This window comes from Alexandromys fortis, unplaced genomic scaffold (assembly GCF_014885135.2).
Source record: "Alexandromys fortis isolate MF-2015 unplaced genomic scaffold, M_Fortis_MF-2015_v1.1 scaffold_33, whole genome shotgun sequence".
Lineage (NCBI taxonomy): Eukaryota > Metazoa > Chordata > Mammalia > Rodentia > Cricetidae > Alexandromys > Alexandromys fortis.
This window is the reverse complement of record NW_026067917.1, coordinates 12144310-12164805: the sequence shown is the minus strand read 5'-3', so window position 1 is coordinate 12164805 and position 20496 is coordinate 12144310. Positions and strand designations below refer to the sequence as shown.

General features: G+C 36.1%; 1 protein-coding gene across 1 annotated transcript in view; it reads right to left on the bottom strand.

Moving 5' to 3' along the window:
• The window catches only part of Lrp1b (LDL receptor related protein 1B), a 1445827-nt gene that overhangs the window by 150858 nt on the left and 1274473 nt on the right, over nt 1-20496 (bottom strand). Inside the window, 1 exon segment of the mRNA XM_050139953.1 lies at nt 1599-1715. Within this exon segment, the coding sequence (XP_049995910.1) occupies nt 1599-1715 (117 nt within the window).

Sequence of the window (20496 nt, the reverse complement as noted above, 5' to 3'; positions counted from 1 at the left end):
TCTTGTACAATTTCAACAATTCAGTGAACAAAAGTCTACCTTAGCTGGGCCTGGTGGAGCAAGATTATCATGCAAGGTACACTAGATGGGGATGCAGGAAGTTCACAAATCCAAGGGCTGCTTGGGCAATGCAATGAGTTTAGGGCCGGATTTGGTCAATTATCAAATTCTGCCCTAAAATAAAAATAAAACATTGCAGATTGACCTAGGACACTTACATCCCATGATTCAATCTCTGTAAACATATAGGAAAGAGGGGAATGCAAGAAGAGTGGAGGAAAGAAGGGAGAAATGTTTCCAAGGTTTCTTCTCACCTAGCCTGTTGTCCTCTGTATCCTTCAAAATGGAGTCTTTGCCATCTATATGATTAAGATGAAGCACATCCACAATATCTAAGAAGCATCTGATGATCAAGTATGTAAATTCTTGTACTTTAAATTTATTTTTTTATTGATATCATATATCCGTCTAATTTTAATGTTAGTTACTGGAATTATTTGAGAACCCGTTATATAAAGGTGGTTTTAACTGTCGATGAAATGAGTCTAACAGTTTCCTAAGTCCATGCAATATTCTTTACATTTGTAAACAATGACCCATTAGGATTATGGATACAAAAGTGAGAGCTCGCCATGTGCTGCCACAGTCAGATATCCCCAATAATTTGTTTGTCAGTCACAGGTGTCACTTCCCCAAAAATTGTTTGAGACATTAACACAAGTTGTGCAGGATGAATATCTAAATGATTCACTCCACCACATGCATGCCTTTATATAATGTATTGCTGGGTAGATTATGTCATTGTCTTCTGGGAATGATTGCTCTTAACAGATAATATTACTGATATCCACCTGCATCAAAACGTTTTAGGAAGGAGCAAAATATAGATACTTAACAAATATAATTTGGTTATTTTCTCATTTTAATCATGGTGATATCTCTTTTTACTTATACATAAAAGCAGTGATAAGAATTTTACTGAGGAATAATGCTTAAACACAGATACTCTGTCTTAGTGATAAAATATAATATTGGATAATTATTGCTTTCAAATTTATTGTATAAAAGTTCAGCAGGCAGTCGCCATCAGTGTTATTCTATTTTCTGAGAAAAGCATCTTGAATGCAGATGGTGTTCACTACTCCAGAGAGGATAAATGATAACTCACTGAAAGATGCTCATGGGTGAATTTGTAGTGTGAACGGATTGAAGCAGAAATGGAATGAATATCATCCGTTAAAAATGATATGTGTTGTGCTGTCTGCACATCAGTCAGCTCCTTGTATGAACTTGCATCAAGGGCTTTCTTCATTGCATACTAATGGGCAGTATTAAACCTCCTGATACTCTTCTACCAATTCTGCAAGCAGAAAGAAAATAACTCCCAGAGTAAGAAGCCCAATCATTTTACCCTTTAAGAATCAGGCCAATTTATTCTGCATATTCTGTCCAAATGTGAATATATGTATAAAAAAAGTGAACGTCGGGACAGAGGGGTCCAAATTTTGCTTTAAAAGAAATAAAAAAAAAAATGCTGTCCTGCTTGTTCATTGAATGGAATGTCTGGCATGTAAGGTCACGAGGCAAAATTTACTTACTGCAGTTTTCTTCATCAGAATTATCGCTGCAATCATTCTGGCTATCGCACCGCCAGTGATCTGGTATACAGTTGTTGTTCTTACACTGGAATTCATGAGGTCCACAAGTCTTTTTATCTGTAATGAATGAACCTGAGTTTACATGGTTGGCTTCCATTATGACATCCTTACAATAGCCTAACTGCTATGTCGTTGCATGGCATATCACATCTCAGGAACTTCTATTCAGTTACTGACTGAGAAGCATTCCAATGAATGGAAAATGAACTCAAGTTTTGAGTCCACGTGGCCCTTTGCACTTGTTCCATATTATCATTGGAGAATTAAAAAGCAATTAAACCAACAAGTGATGTGTGCAGTAGTATTGTCAAAATTGTCCCAAACTATACTTCTCTTTCTGCTTCTACGCATAGAAACAAAATAAATTATTGTAATATCACTGAGCGTTTATGTTGTCCTGTTTCACAAAGCGCTTATAAATACATGTTCTCCATGTATAACAATCTGCTCATCAATGTTTCATATTTTCCCTGCTGCTAGTTTCATGTTATTGGTCAGTCCTGGCTATGGTTCACTCATAAATTGTATATTATGTAGGTTAGATGTGCATTATTCAAACAGTTTAGGATAGGAAGCATTTTATGGTTCCATAATTTTCAGATTTTTACACCCATGTAAACATGATGGAGTATTTCTTGGATGACTACCAAAGGAAAATACAATTCATTTATTTTAGATAATATATCATATAATATTGACAATATATACCGTATAAATGTATAGTATATACCATATAGTAATATATGCCATATATTAATAAAATATCACATCTATATTTATATATTATATATAAACAAGATTTTATACAACTTCTTCAATGCTCCCATGCTGTGACCTGAGTCTGTATATATAGCATATAAATGTAGTAAATATATAATATATAAATAAAACATATATTGATATCTTTTTTTGCAAAACAAGATTTTATAAAACCTTTTCAATGTTCCTATGTTGTGACCCGAGTCTATCACATATTATTAAGTGTGAAGTTCTCTTCTCTTGGCAACAAAGTCATGCTCATAATCTTTTAAGGACTGAACCATTTCAGAACTTAGTCTTTCAAATGGGATGCTCAACTTATATCAATGCCTCTTAGTATGTGTGCAAAGCAGAAATATTGAAAAGATTTCATTCTACACAAATCTTCATATAATTCCCTGAAGTCTAAGGAGAATTATTAACAAGGCTTTGATTGTATATTAAATCAACAGAAACTCTTTCAAGTTTAGGACTCTCATGAATTTTCAGTACTAGTGAATGGCATGCCAAATACTATAAAATATCTACTTTTACTCCTGATTTGGTACTATATGTAAGTTCAGATCAAATCAATATGAAAAATTAAGCAATAGAAACATGTACTGAAGTGAGAGTTTCTACGCTTCTCTAGTGTCAATCTAACTATAGACAACATGAACTTTAAACTTTCACTTCTCTTTGGAGAATCACTTAGAATTGCATCTAATGTTGGTTATGATTTAGCAGGATTGGGTTGCTTTCCCCTGTTAATGGGGATTGAACTCACATTTCTAATGAACTGTGTGGTGATAATACTGCCCTTGATCAGTGGCTTAGACTGACTACATATGTTCTTAAGGGTCAAGATACTAATTCAATAACAAAATTGTAAACTGAAACCCCAGTTTATGAATATTTTTCTTTTATACATGCAGATCAACTTCTCAGACATAGTTAAATTTGGGGTATGATGTGTTCCTCAAAAGGTTCACAAACTGAAAGCTTGGGGCCCCAGCTGGTGTAACTATTGCCATGTGATTGTGTCCTTGAGAATGCCAAACTTATCATCGGCAGTGGCTGTAGCTAAATGGTTGTTAGGAATTGGGTTCTTTTTGGAGTGAATTGGTCAATACAATTCTAAAAAGTATATTTTGTCCTCAGCACCTTCCCTGAGTGGGTCTCTGTACAAGAGGAGGTGAGCAGCTTGCTTTATTCCTTTAAATTCTTCCTTTATGTTCTTACATAAAGAACTCTTGGGTCTAGAAGCTATAGGACTGCATACTGAATCTTTTTTCTGTCTTTTATGTGATTAATGAGTGATATTGTGTCATAGCCATGAAGAACAGAGTTGCATAGCCACATCTGAGTTGGACAGGGAATCTTACATTTCTCAGACTATTAAAATAAGTGAACTGGAAGTAACAGTAGTTACTTGGTGATGGTTGCTACTCTGTATTCCAAAAGTGCACAGTGTAAACTTTTAACTCCAATTGATAATGAAAAGCAAAGTGATTTAGGCATAATTTAGAAAATTAAATAGTAAATATCTGTTCTGAATTCAGCCCAGCTCCTAGCTAGGCATTTTAATAAACACAATCACTCTCAATTCCCATTATATCTTAATGAAGGATTATTGCATTTATTTAAATAAAGGAGAAACATAAACATCAGAAAGTTTAAGTAATTTCTTCAATCTTACAGAGGAGCTCAATAACGAAACAGGAGTTTGTATTAAGCTAGTGCTCTGAAGCAGTGTACAGAAGGAAATCTCGTGACAGAATTTAAATGCAATTCTCTTCTGAAAAAAAAAAAAAAAAAGACTGCCTATATTTCCTTCCTACCCTTCCTGCCTGACTTCTAATGATTACTCAGAAGTTAACCTATGCCAGCAGTAGGAACTATACTTGGTGTTTTATATTATGTTTTTCATAGTTTATTTATTTAAAGATTAATTTATAATCTGAAGAATATCAATACAGTATAATACTAACATTAGTTGATAGTGAAATAAACAACTAATATTGGGATTTAATTAATGACTAAAAATTGAAACTTGGTACTCAACGATTCAGCCAAATTATTTTTTTGTCAATAAAAAACTCTTCTAGAATGCAGCCCTAGATAAACATTAATTTTATTTGACTCTTAACATACATTGTTTAAATTATTTTAGGTGATGTTTTGAAAATGCATGTAAATTTAGAAAAGATCAGAATCAGAAGGAAAAATTGCAACGTTACCTAAATTTCTTTCTTTCTTTCTTTCTTTTTTTTTTTTTTTTTTTAATTTTCGAGACAGGGTTTCTCCATAGCTTTGTCGTTCCTGTCCTGGAACTAGCTCTTCTAGACGGGGCTGGCCTCAAACTCACAGAGATCTGCCTGCCTCTGCCTCCCGAGTGCTGGGATTAAAGGCGTGTGCCACCACTGCCCTGCCTAAATTTCTTTCTTCAATTCCAGGAAGGACCATTATTGATGATGAGAATATGAAATTAGCCTAATTCTAAGGTACATTAGTGATTTCTGAGTTTCTCAAAAGAATTTGAAATTTATTTTATCAGGATTATTATTTGAGATTAATTTACAAAGATATATCTCAGTGAAATTTCCACTGAAGGCATGCAAAAATTATATTGGGAAAGATGAACTGGTTTATGTAAAACTATATAAATTTTGTTTACAAATTACTTAATTTTAGCTATGAGATTACATGAAAATTATGTAAACACAACTATGTAGCCTTGTAGAACATTTAAATTATCCCGCGATGGGATGTACTACAGCGCACATGTATATGTGCCAGGTATACTAGTTATATTTCTCTAATTTATTATTGGCGTGATAAGGCATATTATAAAAGCAACTTCTGTAATGAAAGGAAGGTTTGCTTGACAAACTGTATGAGGGTATAATCCATGATAGGGATGGTAATGTAGGTGAGACATGAGACATCTGATCACAATGAATGTGTAGGTAGGAAGCAGAAAGCAGTAGATGATGGTGTTTGGTGATAGCCTTCGCCTTTGTATGCATTTTAGAATCACAGACCATGGAATGACATCCCTCATAAAAAGGGTGATTGTTTGAATTTCCATTAAGCCATTCTAGAAAATCCCACACAGACAAGCCCAAAGGTTTGTATCTTAAATAACTTTAGATCTTTTCAAATTTAAATAAATATTAAAATCACAAACCCTTTCTTAAACACATCATTATTAAACTTTCTTGTCTCCATACGTACATGGCCATCCTATCTTACAAAATATATTCAGTCTAATGTTGAAAGTCCTAATAATCTTTGTGAGTGAATTTTTTTTTAAATCCAACCTCAAAAAGCTCTTCTGCAAATCAAGTAATCTTTTAACTGTGACCCTTATAAAACCAAAGGCATGTTAGAAAGATCTGATACACAACAGCACACAGTAACTTTCCATCCTTAAAGGGAATATTGGTAACACAGCAAGAAAAAGCCAGATCACGGGACAGCCTAATCTGAGAGGGAAAAAGCCAGCTGCAGCTGCACGTGTTGCAGATGGGCCTAGTGATGGAATCAGACTGTTGTGGGTAGGTACATCTGTTTGTGCTGGATCTGACACACATTCTCCTGCTGTCATTCCCTAATTGTGTCATTCTGTCATTCTCCCATTCTCTTTGTCTCTCAACATCTCTGTATCTCAGTCTCTGCCTCTCTGTGTCTCCCTGTTCTCTCTTTCTGTCTCTTTCTTTCATCAGTCGTACTTCATAGAACCAGGTTATCTCATATATCCTAAACTCCTAGCGTTTTCAGTATCCTGGGCTCTTTTCTGTATTTTAGGCTACAGCTTTGCAGTTCCACACTATGGTGTTTATTCAGGCTCCCACAGCCCACAACACACTGTATAACCGCAACAGGAAACCATGCGTAAGCCTCCATGCTCTCCTTTCATTTGCATCTTCATTCTTACAACATGAGTACCTTTTGGATGTTGTGCCAAGTGTTCCTTCAAGACCCAGAAGGTCTGTTCCATTAGTTCCATCAGTCTTGTGTTTTGCTGCCTGGGAAACATTCCTCTAGGTATCTGGTGAGGAACAGTACTTAGAGCAGAATCCCCAGTCTATGGGGTTTTGTTTGTTTGTTTATTTTTACATTTCATTTAAATTTCACATTTGAGCACTCTCTTCCTCTTTCCTCCCTTACCCTCTTCTCCTCTCCCCTCCACTTCTTCCTGCCATCACCTCTCTCTTTCTGATACAAATATCTAAAGCATTTTAATTTCTTTTGATGTTAAAATACAAATTTCCATTTGTCTTGGTAATTTTAGCATTTGGGTATTTTATGATTATAATATAATTACACCATTTCCTCATTTCCCCTTCCTTTTTCTCCCTCCAATCCCTGCAATGTTACTTCCACCTTGGGACTTTTTAAGTTTATGAGCTTTTTTTTTAATTGTTGTTGCACGCACACCCACAATATATCTATATTTATATCTATATCTGTATCTATATCTCTTTATCTATCTCTCTATCTATATCTATCTATCATCTATCTATCTATCTATCTATCTATCTATCTATCTATCTAATCTATCTATCCTATACAGCTCATTTAGTACAATGCATATACTCCACATATACTAACTATAAACTTTGTATATTTTTTCAGGGTTGGTCATTTGGTATTGGATAATCAATTGGAGTTCCTTTGCCATTGGAAGTTCACTTCTTCCACAGCTACTCTCAGAATTCCTTATTTGCCTACAGTTCCACCTGTTTGGCTACCTCAACAAGAACATTAAGGATAAAGCACCCGAGACTTCAGCCCTAGACAAAAACTACAAGAGTCCTAATCATTTTATAACAATTGCAAGTGTTTGTTCTGCCCCATCAGGCCTGCAATTTTTCAGTAGCTTGCATTCCTTTTCTTACCCAACATCAATACTTCTATATCTTTCTTGTCCCTTTCACTGTGAATGAGAATACAGCCAGCAGTCATGTCAAGGTTTGAGTGCCCTCAGGGATTAGAGATTTCTTTCACTTTACATCACTTTTGAATTAAGTCTCAATTAGTTCAGGACAAAGAAGAGTAAGTTCATTTTTTTTTTGCCCGGAACATAAATCAAAAGGCCTATATTCCATTTTCCAATAAAAAGAAATGTTCTTTGACAGCTTAGGAGTTGGGCCTTCACTGTTCTGACTCTGTGTTTTCTGGTTTTCCAGACTCCAAAGATAACAACCACTAGTTTCTGATTACGTAATTCTCAGGCTTCTCAAGACAACTGCAAACCCTTCCATACTGGTTCCTTAAATAAGTTCCAGAAACCTACAAACAACAAATTAATCACAGTAACTCCCCTGACTTCATGGTACCTGTTTTCTGTATTAATTATTTGCTCTGTCAAAGGATCTTACATTAAACTTTAAGGAAGAAAGGGAAGTATATTTTGGTTTCACAATCCATCAAGGCAAGGAAAGCATTCTTTTAGGAGTGGGCATCAGCTCATCAGCACATTGCACCTAACTTCTAGAAATAAAAGAATGAATGTTGGTGCTGAGCTAGCTTTCTCCTCATTTATACATTTCAGATGACTAGGCCACGAAATACACTATTCATATTTAGGTGCCCCTTTCCACTTAAATTTGCCCAAAGAAGAAAATTCTCTCCAGACATTCTCCAAGCCTTGCATCATAACTGACTCTAAATACTGTTAAGTTTAACAATAAATATTAAACATGGCAATGAGGAAACTAAAAATTTGCCCTTCCCAAACCTTCTCTCATACCTGAAATCATAGTCACTAGAATGGGACCCAGATAATACCACTATTTATTAAATACAGCTTGGTGATTTTATTAAGCAAACACTGAGGAGAAAATAATACACATGCACCTACAAGCACACACACACACACACACACACACACATTTCATACTACAGTACTCCAGACTATCATCAATTCACACTCCATCCAGTGTTTTATCATAATTAAAAGAAAAGAATGGTAGTATAATAAAGACTTTCCTCAAATTTTAAAAATGCGGTAATTATATTATCATTGTTCATAACGATAACAATAATAAAATAATTACCGCATTTTAAATTTCTTAAAGGTTTTCTCCTAAACAAGGAGGTACTGCTACAAATATGATCATTCAAAAAGATAGGGTCAGGGATCCTCTATATGCACTCTACAATGGATTAATTTTTGCATATGTATACTTCTAAGAAGAGATAAAAGAAGTTAATGACTGTACAATTATGTCTCTGGAAGGGGGAACTAGAGAACTGTCCTGTCAACAACATTTAGAGAGACATATAAGTGTCTCTTTAGAGACAAAGGAGTCTACAGATGATAGAAGAGCTGTATGAACAAAGAAAAGGAGAAGAATATGAGAGTCATCCATATGTAAAGGATATTTATATGTGTCTGTAAGATTCTCATAAGGAAAATTACAAAACATTACAGAAAGAAACTGAAAAGCTTCTAAGAAATACAGAGGCACAGTGTTCGGTGATTTGAACCCTCAGTTATTATACTGACCATTTTCTCTCACTTTATACACAGTTGGTTCACTAACCATGAAAATCCCATTCCTACCTTTAAAAAGATAGATATAATTACAATAATATAAGAAAGTATTGATGATAGAGAATAATTAAATCATCTTGAGAAATCAGGAGAACCTTGAAAATATGTTTTAAAGAAATGTTCTAAAACTATGGTAACTGTAGGGATATAATATTAAACAAATGGCTCCAGAAGTATAACACCCAATCCCAACAGATTCCAATAACAATCCCTAATCAATTTACTAGTAAGATGAAATTCTAAATAAGTATTACTGAAATTATAAACAGACTTCAATTATACCTTAATCTATATCTAAATTATGCTTAAATGATAATAATACTAATACAAAATTTATGGATTATAAGAAATACCTTTATAATCTTTTTGGAGGTAAGAGTTCCAGAGAAATACCTCAACAACCAGTAACAATAGAAAAAGTGGAAAATTGGTTTGCCAAGCAGTTTTATGTTGACTTAACATAAGCAAGGGTTATTGTTTATGAAGGAATACCAAATAACCACTTTTTGATGATTATTATTGTCTCTGTGTGTGTGTGTGTGTGTATATATACTTGGTCCTTACAAAATACACATAAGTGTATGTGTTTACATACATATACACATGTAAGTATATATGGGGATATGTCTTAAATGAAATTAAGACACTTGGAATTATCTTTAAAGAACCATAGACTAACAAAATTCCAGTCCAGGCACCAGAAACATTCTTCCAAATGGTTGGTCTGGGTAGTACAATTTACTTACAAACAGTATAAATTATTGCTATAGCCCTCTGTTGCCTATCAGGGCTGCATGTGGACCACTATTATTGAAGATGCTGTATACTTAGGATACAGAGCTCACATGATCTCAGATGATCTGCTCAGCAACATCTTTTCTGAGTTCTAGTTTGTATGCTTTGAGAAAATACCAACAAGCTACTGAAAGAGGAAAAGAACACAGTTCTACCCAAGCTGTCACACCTATGAAACACAACAATTACTGACATAAAGATGTAATATGGGACACTCACACGTTGGTGGCAACCAAAACTGTCTAATTAGACTTAAGGCTCATTCAGCACCAGGAGAATCATGCTTGGTACTGGAAAACCAGTCAGCTTCTCTGGGTTATTGAAGTCATGGATCTTAGAAGAGAATCTACTGATAACACTTTTTAGACTCCCATAAATCCTTACTATATGCTAAGTCTTATCCTTATAAGCAAAGATAAATGAAGCTACCATCCCTCATAAATGAAACTTCTGTTTTCAACAAATGGAGATCATCACAGGAAACTACAATTGATTAATGATTGATGTTGGTGGGCCCACCTCACTGAGAGAAGTCTCACAACTGGGTAAGTAGATTTGAAGCTATAAGAAGGAAGGCCGAGAAAGCCATGTAAAGCAAGCAGCTAGTCAATGTGCCTCCTTGACTTCAACTTTAGAAAGTTTGTTTTTCTTGGCTGTTGGACAAGCTATAAACTAAACACTTCAATCTCAAGAAATTCTAGTTAAGCCATTAATTGTCACCAGGAGTAGAATATTGTTGTGACAGACCTGACCATGTGTTTGGGAGAGGATTTTAGTAGTATCTGAACTTTGGACTAGAAAAACCATCGAGTGCTCACAGCTCAGTGGCCTGTTCTGTGGAAGCTTGGAAGAAAAGAAAACTGAATTAGTGCAGCTGGTGGCTTGGCATGTGAATTTTAGAGAAAGTTTGAGAGTCCCTCAAAGACACTATCTGGGATGTTTGCTTTATAGAGAGAATTAAGATTGACGAAAGTGAAATATGTCCTTTGCATGGACAATTGATGCTGGCTCAGTGGAACAGGGAAATAAGTAAGGCAAATTTGAACATATGTTCTACATGAAATACTGTGCTACAACCTTTAAGTCTATAACACTTAAGATTCCTGTTGGTGACTGCTCACTTCTGAAAATTAACTTCATGTTAACTTCTCATCAATTGGGATAATATTATCCAATGAGCATTTTGGTACACATTTTCTCCCCAAGGGCGTAGGAGAATGCATAAATGTTATAGAAGATGAGAGGAACAAATCTAGTTGGTCTATTTGGGATCCAAGTACTTCTGTTTTGTTTCTGAAATTTTATTTTTCTCCTTATTAATCCAAGAAGAATCAAAGGACTCTTACAAGTAAAACAAATTACAAATAGCTTAATTCCTTTATGAAGAGGAGAATTAGGAACAAGCCAGCTCTGGAGAAACTCTAATAATGACACTCTCTAAATTGTATGTCATTTTGATGTAATTGTCAGTGGAAAGTTTCCAAGTTTGCATTATCCACATTTAGAAAGTGTCAAATTGAATTCTGCAATGCTATCACTCTTGACAAGTATCTGTCTTCATCTTTATTTTTAAAAATTTGTATTGCAACATTATGCTTGCGAACTGGGGGTGGGAAAAGGAAGTTACTTATATTTACATCTTTTGCCTCTGTATTGTGTTTACAAATTCCTGGCTACTCCACTTGTCATTTTTTGCTCAAAGAATCTGTAGACTTGAAAATTTTAAGACATATTTTACTAAGAGAATTATATTTCTGGATCCGTTTGAAGAGGAATCAAATTTCAATAATACAGAAGCATAGGGTTTTATATAGAGTCCTCAACGAACATCAGTTACAGATTCAGATAACAATGTTGTAGCAATTCCATCTTTGTCTAATCTACAAGCTAATAAAGTTCACCTAAAGCTTCCCATGTACTTATTTTATTTTCTTTTAAAACCAAAAATATATTTTGAGGCAATTAAAAAGTGAGCCTATATTTTTAAATGGTCAGTTTGTTGCAGCTCCTCAGTGTGTCTGACTCTGACAGTCAGAAGCACACACTGAATACACATTTTTGAAGAACGGGTTCTAATTTTAATTACAGTGGATTGGGCACAGCAAAACTGAATAGAAGCAACCTGAATGGGAAAGACTGGACAGATATTTTCCTAGAGTATAGCCTATAGACTGGCATATATACGCAGAAGGTGCTTTAATGTTTTGTGAAATAGTTTTCTTTTCTACTTTAACATGAACACAGAAAATATGCACCACATTGAACCTAAAACCTGGCTTAAATATGATCTCATGATTACTGAACAGTAGTAATAACATAGTCACTTAATAAGCACCTGATAAATGGTAGATATGTATTTTAGTATATTTTATCAGTTGGTGTCAAGTTAAAGAGCGTTGAAAGTGATATTTATCCAGAAATTGTAGAATTACAGGTCTGATTTAGTCTTTCCTATCTGTTGAACTGCTACTGTTCTGCTACCCCCTCACAGTGTGTCTTTTTTTCTAATAACGTTTTATTACTTTATAAATAATACCATTCAAAATTTCCACTTCCTCCTCTCCTCCCTCTTTTTTCCCTTTACCCCCTTCTCTGTCCCCCATGTCCTGTCCAGTCCTAAGATAGGGCAGAGTACCCTACGCTATGGAAAGTCCAAAGCCCTCCCCTCTCTATCACCCACTGAGACAATGTGCCTGAGCTAATGGGAGCTCACCAAATCCAGTTGGACTGGGACTGAACGAACATGGGATCAAACTGGATCCTCGGAATGTGGCTGACAATTTGGGCAGACTGAGAAGCCAATGATAAGGGCACTGGGATTTGTCTCTACTGCATGTAATGTTTTTTTGGGACTCTATTCTATTTGGATGCATACCTCACAGTGTATCTTATATGTTAAAGTTTGGGTGTAAAGTGTCCCCACTGGGTTCATGTGTTAAAGGCTTGTCTTCTGGCTGGTAGATCGAATTGTCCCAGTCTCACAACTAACAGTGAGAGCTTACTTGCATAAGGATAAATTCCCTGACGTATTCATTATTTGATGAGATTATTGGAAAGGAATAGAAAATTTGGGATGTAGAGCAAACTTGGATAAGTTTCTCTCTCTCTGTCTCTCTGTTTCTCTGTCTCTGTCTCTGTCTCTGTCTCTCTCTCTCTCTCTCTCTGTGTGGGGGGAGGAGTCTCTTTCTCTCTTTCTCTCTTTATCCCTCTCCTGCCTCACTTTCCTCTGTCCCTCCCTCGTTCCCATCTTGTTTCTCTCCCACACAAGTTCTTTACTATAACTTTCAGCCTTGCCATGGGCCAAAACAATAAAGCGATGAAGAAACCCTGGCAACAATGAACCAAAGGAAAAATCACTTGACTGCCAAACTATTTATTTTACAATGAAAACAAATTGTCAGTGTCTTTTTAGAGAAATCAGTAGGCAGTGAATATTTAAGTCAATCATATAACCCAGAGAAGAAGCAAGCACATTTACCTCATGAAAATATAGATTAGAAAAATATTTTTAACAAAAATATAAAGGCACATGAAATAGAAGCAATTATTTTACATTATTGTGTTTTGACCAAAAGTTGAAAGTCATTTGAACATTACCTATCAAATATACAATAGAATATGGACAAAGTGTTTGGTTAAGAATGTTATAATCAGGTCGGAGAGATAGTTCAGTCTTAAAGGACTAGCAAGTTTGGTTTTTAGTCATCATGTCTCCTTGTTCAAAAAGTTTCTATCTCCAGTTCTCAGAGATTTAGTCCCTGTGCCTCTGAGGGAACCTATACTCACAGCACATACCACTCCCCTCATAATGCATAAACATACTTTAAAAATAATAAAGTTACTCTTTAAAATAGAGAGTTTTAGATTCAGTTGAAGATATGGTTAGCAGGTAGGAACACTTGTCATGCAAACATGAGAACCCAAATACCAATTCACAAATACAGAATTTACCTAAAAGGAACAGATCAGTTGTAGTTGTGCCTGTGACTGTGCCCCAGTCAGATATGGGACAGATACCAGAGGATCCGCCGTCTTCATTGTCATTAGCCTAGTTCTGTTGACAGAGGATTTTGTCCCACCCCGTCCTAACTTTACTGGCTACAAGACCATTGTCCCACAGCATAAATCCAAGTTCAGTGAAACACATTTTATCATGGGAATAAGGCAGAAAGTAAAAGAGATGTCTGAAAGCTCCTCTGTCCTCTGTGTATGTGTGTTCATGATTGCATATGCGCCCCCAACAAATGACACCACACACATCTCTTCCTCAAACCCCATATATACACCACACAGCCCCCCAACCACACACAGCATAGCCAAACACACACAGCTGTAATACCCTCATCGCATACCACCACACACAACACACACCCACACACATATGCATATACATATTCAAGATGACCTTAGCTTCTAAACATTTTGAAATTTTGTCATTTACTTACTAAAATACTTTCATATATATATATATAATATAAAAGTTGAAATGCTTTTAGCATTCAATACTGCTAGTATTGAGTGCTCAGATTCCTTTTTAATTCCAATTTTATAGGAAATTATTTAAATTTCTATTCATTAAAAATATTCTGGAAGGCATTTAATTATACATTTTTTCACATAGACAAAGATTTCTTATATGTTTAGAAAATATTTTTCTTTCTAGTTCCGCTAATGTCTTGCAGAAGCCGTAATTCATGTGATGTACAATGCTAACTAGTGTGTTGTTTTCTGCCTGAGGGCAAGCAGGTGAAAGAAAAGTATGGCCTAGCAAACTCTTTCTGGTGACAATCCTACTTGGTGATCTACTTAAGGTCTCCATTTGAAAAAAAAAAAAAAACCTTTTATTTTTATGTACCAGTTTCTTCAGCACAGCAGACTACTCCAAAGCAGAATGATATTTTAAGGACCCAAATAAAAGCAACACTGAGTCAAGGTGTCGGTTGTGTTAGATGACAATGGTGAGGCTTTTTCTGAGGTCTTAGACTGTGACCTAGACTTCAGCCATGCTTAGGAAGCTTTACACTCCTCATGCTCTTCTGCGTTTGTTGACATTGTCTTTTGCTGTTCTTTTATCCTTTAAAATAAACTTAATGTCTCTTTTAAAACATTTTCAGATCAATACAAAGATTGTGTTTGGTATGTGTGGTAGGAGAACCATAGGAGTATCACATGTAGAAAGAGAATTAAGGTATTTTTAAACCACAAGCACTTAACAATTGGTCTCTATATATTTGATGTATGTAATACTCACAATCCATATACAGGAAAATACACAAGAAATCTCCTATAACTCTGTCCTAACTCAGCACAGAAATCCCTTCCAAGAACATTAACTCTTCTCTTTCCAGGAAGCATCCCCGTTACATAGAAAATAAAAGTGTCCCTTTTCCTTTCTTTTTAGGCAATTTGAAGCAGTCTGTATTACTTCGCTGCCTCTCAAAATTTCTTGACACAATGGCCCACATGACCAGTAACCTTTTCGATGATATATGTTTTGTTGATTTTCTCAACTTCCTAGGTTTATTTCCCTTAAACTTTATTCATATTTTCTAGAATCATCTCTCCAATAAACCGCTTGTCCTCACCTTCTTGCAAATTCAGGTGTAATTCTGGGGACTAAACTTAAGATCCTTTATTTAACAAAGTTACTTTAATATCTACTCTCACTAAAACAAGATTATAAGTTCTGAGATTTTTTAGAACAATTGATACCTGCCTTCACTGGCATTTTATGCTCATGGCCAAGTAGGGACTAACAGTCATTTTTTTTAAAGTTCACTAGATGGTAAAAAGTTCTGTTGAGAGAAATAAAGGGGATATTCAAGAGTTGATATTGCTGTAGATCTGAAAACACAAAATTTTGAAGGTGAGCTGAACATTTGATAGAAGATAACATTGAGCTATATTATTTTCTGGGGGACAGGGCATTGAAGCCTGAAGCAATAGTCTTGAGGTGTAATCAGAGGTGGATGGTCATGGGATTGCCAGGGAAAGTACAGTGGTTAGTGTAGTTAGCAGAGAAACTCGGAATGGACAGAAAAGTCAGAAGAGCCGCCAGTGGAGGGCACTGATAGCAGGTGTTAAAATGTTTCAACATAGTTTTTATTTTTACTTCTCTTCTTTGAAAAGAGTAATTACATAAGAACTTGTTTCTTTATGCATAAGTGATTTTTTGGATATGCATTTAGTTTATGTCAAAATATTGAGAGTTTTGAAAGGCTATTAATTTTTGGAACTGTCAGGGTGAGTTATTTGGCCTGTGTATTCAATAATTTCTTGACTGTATTCTGAAGTTTAAAGCTATCAGTATGGGCATATACTGATAAAGTATGAAGTAGGTGACAATAAGACAAATTTACCTTGGAAAAAATATTGAGAATGTATAAAAATAAAATGCATATAAGATTGCATTTGACATGAAACTAATGAAGTTAGTTTTATTTTTGATTTCACTTATCAACTAGAAGTGCCAAGAAGTTCTAACCTGTCATTCAAAATGATATTTTATTACAACATTGCTGTATTTGATTTCAACCTGGTTAATATAGTATGATTTGGTTATATGAGAAGATATATAATGCATAATACTCATTGGGCTGTATTGTAAAATACTATTACTATTTTAAGTTTTATGTTTGGGCTTTAAAATGCTAATGTTTACTATATATTTTCTGAGAGTTAGACCTAAGGCAAAACTAGATTTATATAACCCTTTCAGCTATTCAATAAGTAAAGCATAGTGAACAGTAATAAACAGTGCAACTCAAGTTGCAGTAAATCACTGCTCCCAATGCCCCAAACTCTTAAACTGTGAACCTTGCACCATAGTATGTAACTCTAGCACCTGTACAACTGAACACAAAACTTACCAGTTGCTCCCTTTTTCTGTACCTTTAAAATTATCTTAATCTTGTAAACTCTTAGGTCGATAAAATTATGTGCATTTTAGCTTTTTGCCTAAGATAGTTTCTAAAATAAGTGGTTGACTTTGCTACTAAACTTCAAATCTGATACGTGTCTATACTGGGGAATAATATTCTTTTGCCAAGGGCCATTTGTGCTGGGAGATAAAGAGGGACAGTATTGCCAACCTTCAACCCTATGACTTGTTATTCCTGAACTGTTTTTTGCCATAATTTGGCATACTTATCACCTATATTAACTCTTTGAAAAATAGCTCCCTCTCTCTCTCCTTTTTCTCACACCCAATTTGTCTGATTTTATCAATCAGCACAGAACATGTCCCTTACTTGACTTACAGTTCAACCAGGTGTTACCTATCAATAAATGATCACATTATCTTTTATCTTATTTCTTCATTGACTGCCTAGTCAGCAAGGTATTGATTTTTTTTAAGATTCTGCTTACAGTACATGAATGTTCACTTGGCTGCATTCCCAGATGTCTTTAAAAACTTTAATAGTGATCTTCCTTGTTAGATGTCTTCATTCACCTTTTAATAAGCCTGCTTGCCACCTATAATAATGCTGCCCCTTATGTAGAATCATATTTATCAGAGAGATAGCAGACATGAAAGAAATGCAAAATTATGCTTGAGGTGAATTTAATATGAGAATTCAAATAAAGGTACCAATAAAATTCGCATTTTAATAAAACCATTAGACAGACACAAGCAGAAAGTAAAATATCTCAATGGATAGTATAAATCATGATTAAACATGCATTAATTCAACCCATTCAAATCTCTCTTTAGTCCATATAAATCACCACTACAAACAACAAAGAAAGAAATAAGCTCCTTGCATTACTTTTTATGTGGCAGGTTACTAGCATAATACAATCTAAAAAGAATTGGGCCTAAATCATACCTCATGATATTTATAGATATTGATAGATATTACTAGATATTGATAGGTATTAATGCTCACAGGAGAGCCCAATGGAAAGATGATCATAGGACTGGTTGAATCTTTTACATGAAAAACATGATCTAAGGGTGGAAGAGGTAAGAAAAAGGTATTGAATAATATTTAAAGTTACTTCCATAAATCACGTGGCCTAAAGTAAATAAATGAACATCCTCACCTACAAAATCCCAAACCTGAAATCTAAATTCTCTTTCAACATTTAAAACAGAATCTATATGACACCAGAAATATAAAAGTCTACATCTGAACTAAACTTACTCAAGTGGTTATCATCAAAGTAATGACAATTTAAAAATATTTTATGAAATTTGCTTCTTTATCCTGTTAACCCCATGCTTTGGTCCACATAGACCTATGTGTTCCTAGCATTTACAGTCCAAAATTTAGGTAATGACCATATTTTGGTGGTCACTGTGAAGAATAAGGAGGTCTCTCATGGAAGAGTCTAGATGCTTACATTGTCTCAGAGCTGATGAGCTAGTCCATGGCCCAGGCTGAAGCAGTTTAACTGAGTTTAGGCTCTGGAGTGGATTAGTAACTGAAGTGTGACAAAGCAATTGTCTGCACTGGATCTGCAGAGCCCTTGTAGCAAGATCCAAGTGTTGGCCTTCCATAAAACTTGCCAGCCAGGGCCAAGTAGCCAGCGTTTATCAATATATCACTGAGAAGAAAAGCATAAATATATGCCGAAACTGCAAGAACATCTGTGACCTGGGACACCCTGGCAGGCCTTGGCGAAATTCTCAGATTCAGTGATGTGATGTACCTCATTTCTCCTCCTTCCTGTTTTCCTGAATGGGGCAGACCTGAGCTGCCCCAGTAGTCTAGTAGCTTAAGCTGAATATTTTATTCTGCTGTCTTCATGATACCAGATGGCCAAATGTTTTCTTTTAATATTTTGATTGAATTTAAGCCGTAATTGGGGACATATTTTATATTGGGGGAATATTTGTTACTTTATTGGTATCCTTATGTTGTTAAAAGCAGAATAGAATGCAAACTTGGAGAAAAAAAAAAAACAAGATAAGGTCTTGCTGAAGAAGACCAGGTCCATATGGAGAAGGCAATGTAGCAGAAATGCCTTCAGGTGACTCAATGAGATAAGGAGAGGGGAAGGATGGGAATGGAGAGAGTTATATAGATTGTTCTGTCCCTGAGTCTATAATTGTATACATTTGATATCAGGTTACTGTCCCCTAGGAAGAAAACCAGAGACATGACAGTTAGTCACAGATGGATGAATGGACATCGGCATCTTCTGAAGAGCAGATACAGGAAAAGCAATATGAAGAGTTGCTTTGCTGGAGCAAAACCTGGCCATGAAGAAGTGTTTCAGTGCTGAGTGGCATGCTGTCACGGTCCCCTAAATCTGTCTGCTGAGGAGGTCACTGATCATGTATGTGAAGAAGCCAGTCTGGACCCGCTTATTACTGCATACATTTCTGCTTGCCTATCATCAAATAGAATTGAAAAGATAGTACTAAGTATGGAGGGAGACTCAATCTGCACACCCTCACAAATGCTGCAGGTGCTATTTTCCTTTTAAATGCTAATTAGTAGGTAATACTGTTGCGTAGGAAAGAAGCACATGTTGATCCAGCACAGATCTCAACAAGCTTTCCTTTTCGTGTTTTGATGGAAATAGGCTTGGCATAATAAACATATTGATTTCACAACCCAAGACAGACACATCTACATCAGAGATGTTTTTGTAAGCTAGTTAAAAGAGGAGAACTTTGAAGTACCTCTAGTTGTGAATAAACTGAAATGTGGCCCAGTTGTCCGAAAGACACCCACCGGGCAGCCTGGTTCCCCATGGTCTGGCCTCCTTCAAGCATCCCAGGCCTACCCATACGACCAGGTGTCTGGGTGTCATTATGATGAGCAAGTATATGATGAACAACTGGGCGAGAAAGACTTGGAATTGTTTGCTTGCTGTAGTAAGAGGCAGTTCTTAAAAAGACAGGACAGTAATGTATGGACCAAAGTTGGCAGCTTGCTTGCCCCATGGTGTCTGGACCTCAGCTGGTCCTTAGGGTCATGTCTGTCCTACCACAGCTTGGGTGTATGTTGAGGTCCATGATCCATGTTGCCGACAAGGCCACAAAAATACCCAGAGTCTAAGCTGCCACCTATGGCTAGTTTTAGATGGCTGTGTTGCCTATGATGTCATGTTGATCTAAGTGGCCTGTGTTGCCATGGGGAACATGATGATAGCCAGGCCTGAGTTGCTATCAGGGTCAAGGCCCTGTAGCAGTCAGGGTTGATGTTGATATCTGTGGCTTCAGTAACCAATTAAGGCCATGTAGGTGATCAGTGTCTCGGCTACCACCTGTGGCCATGTTAGTGTGCTAGGGTCATGCTGCCATGGGGACCATAAAATTCTGAGTGGCTTAAACTGCCACCTGGGTTATGTTGACATCTGAACCTAAGCTTCTACTGAGGACCATGTCTGGTTCCCTGGTCCTACCACAGCCAGGTTCTATGTTTAAGTCCATGGCCCATGTACCACCAAAGGCCACTTGGAATCCCTGGGTCCTCACTGCAACCTGTGGTCATGTTGGTGTTAGGCCAATCTAGGTGGTCTGCACTACCAGGAAGGGTCATATTTCATATGGCCCTGGGCTGCTGTTGTGCACCATGTCTGAGTCCGTGGCCTAGCAGCAGTCACGGTCAAAGTTGATATCCATGGCTTCTGTTGCCACCGGCTTCGGCTTCGAGTGGATCCTTAGAGTCTTGATAGCTACCTGAGACCATGTTGGTGTCTGAGGGTTGTACTGTCTGCATCCATTGCATCCATGTTTCTTTTTTTTAAAATTCATTTATTTATTAAAGATTTCTGTCTCTTCCC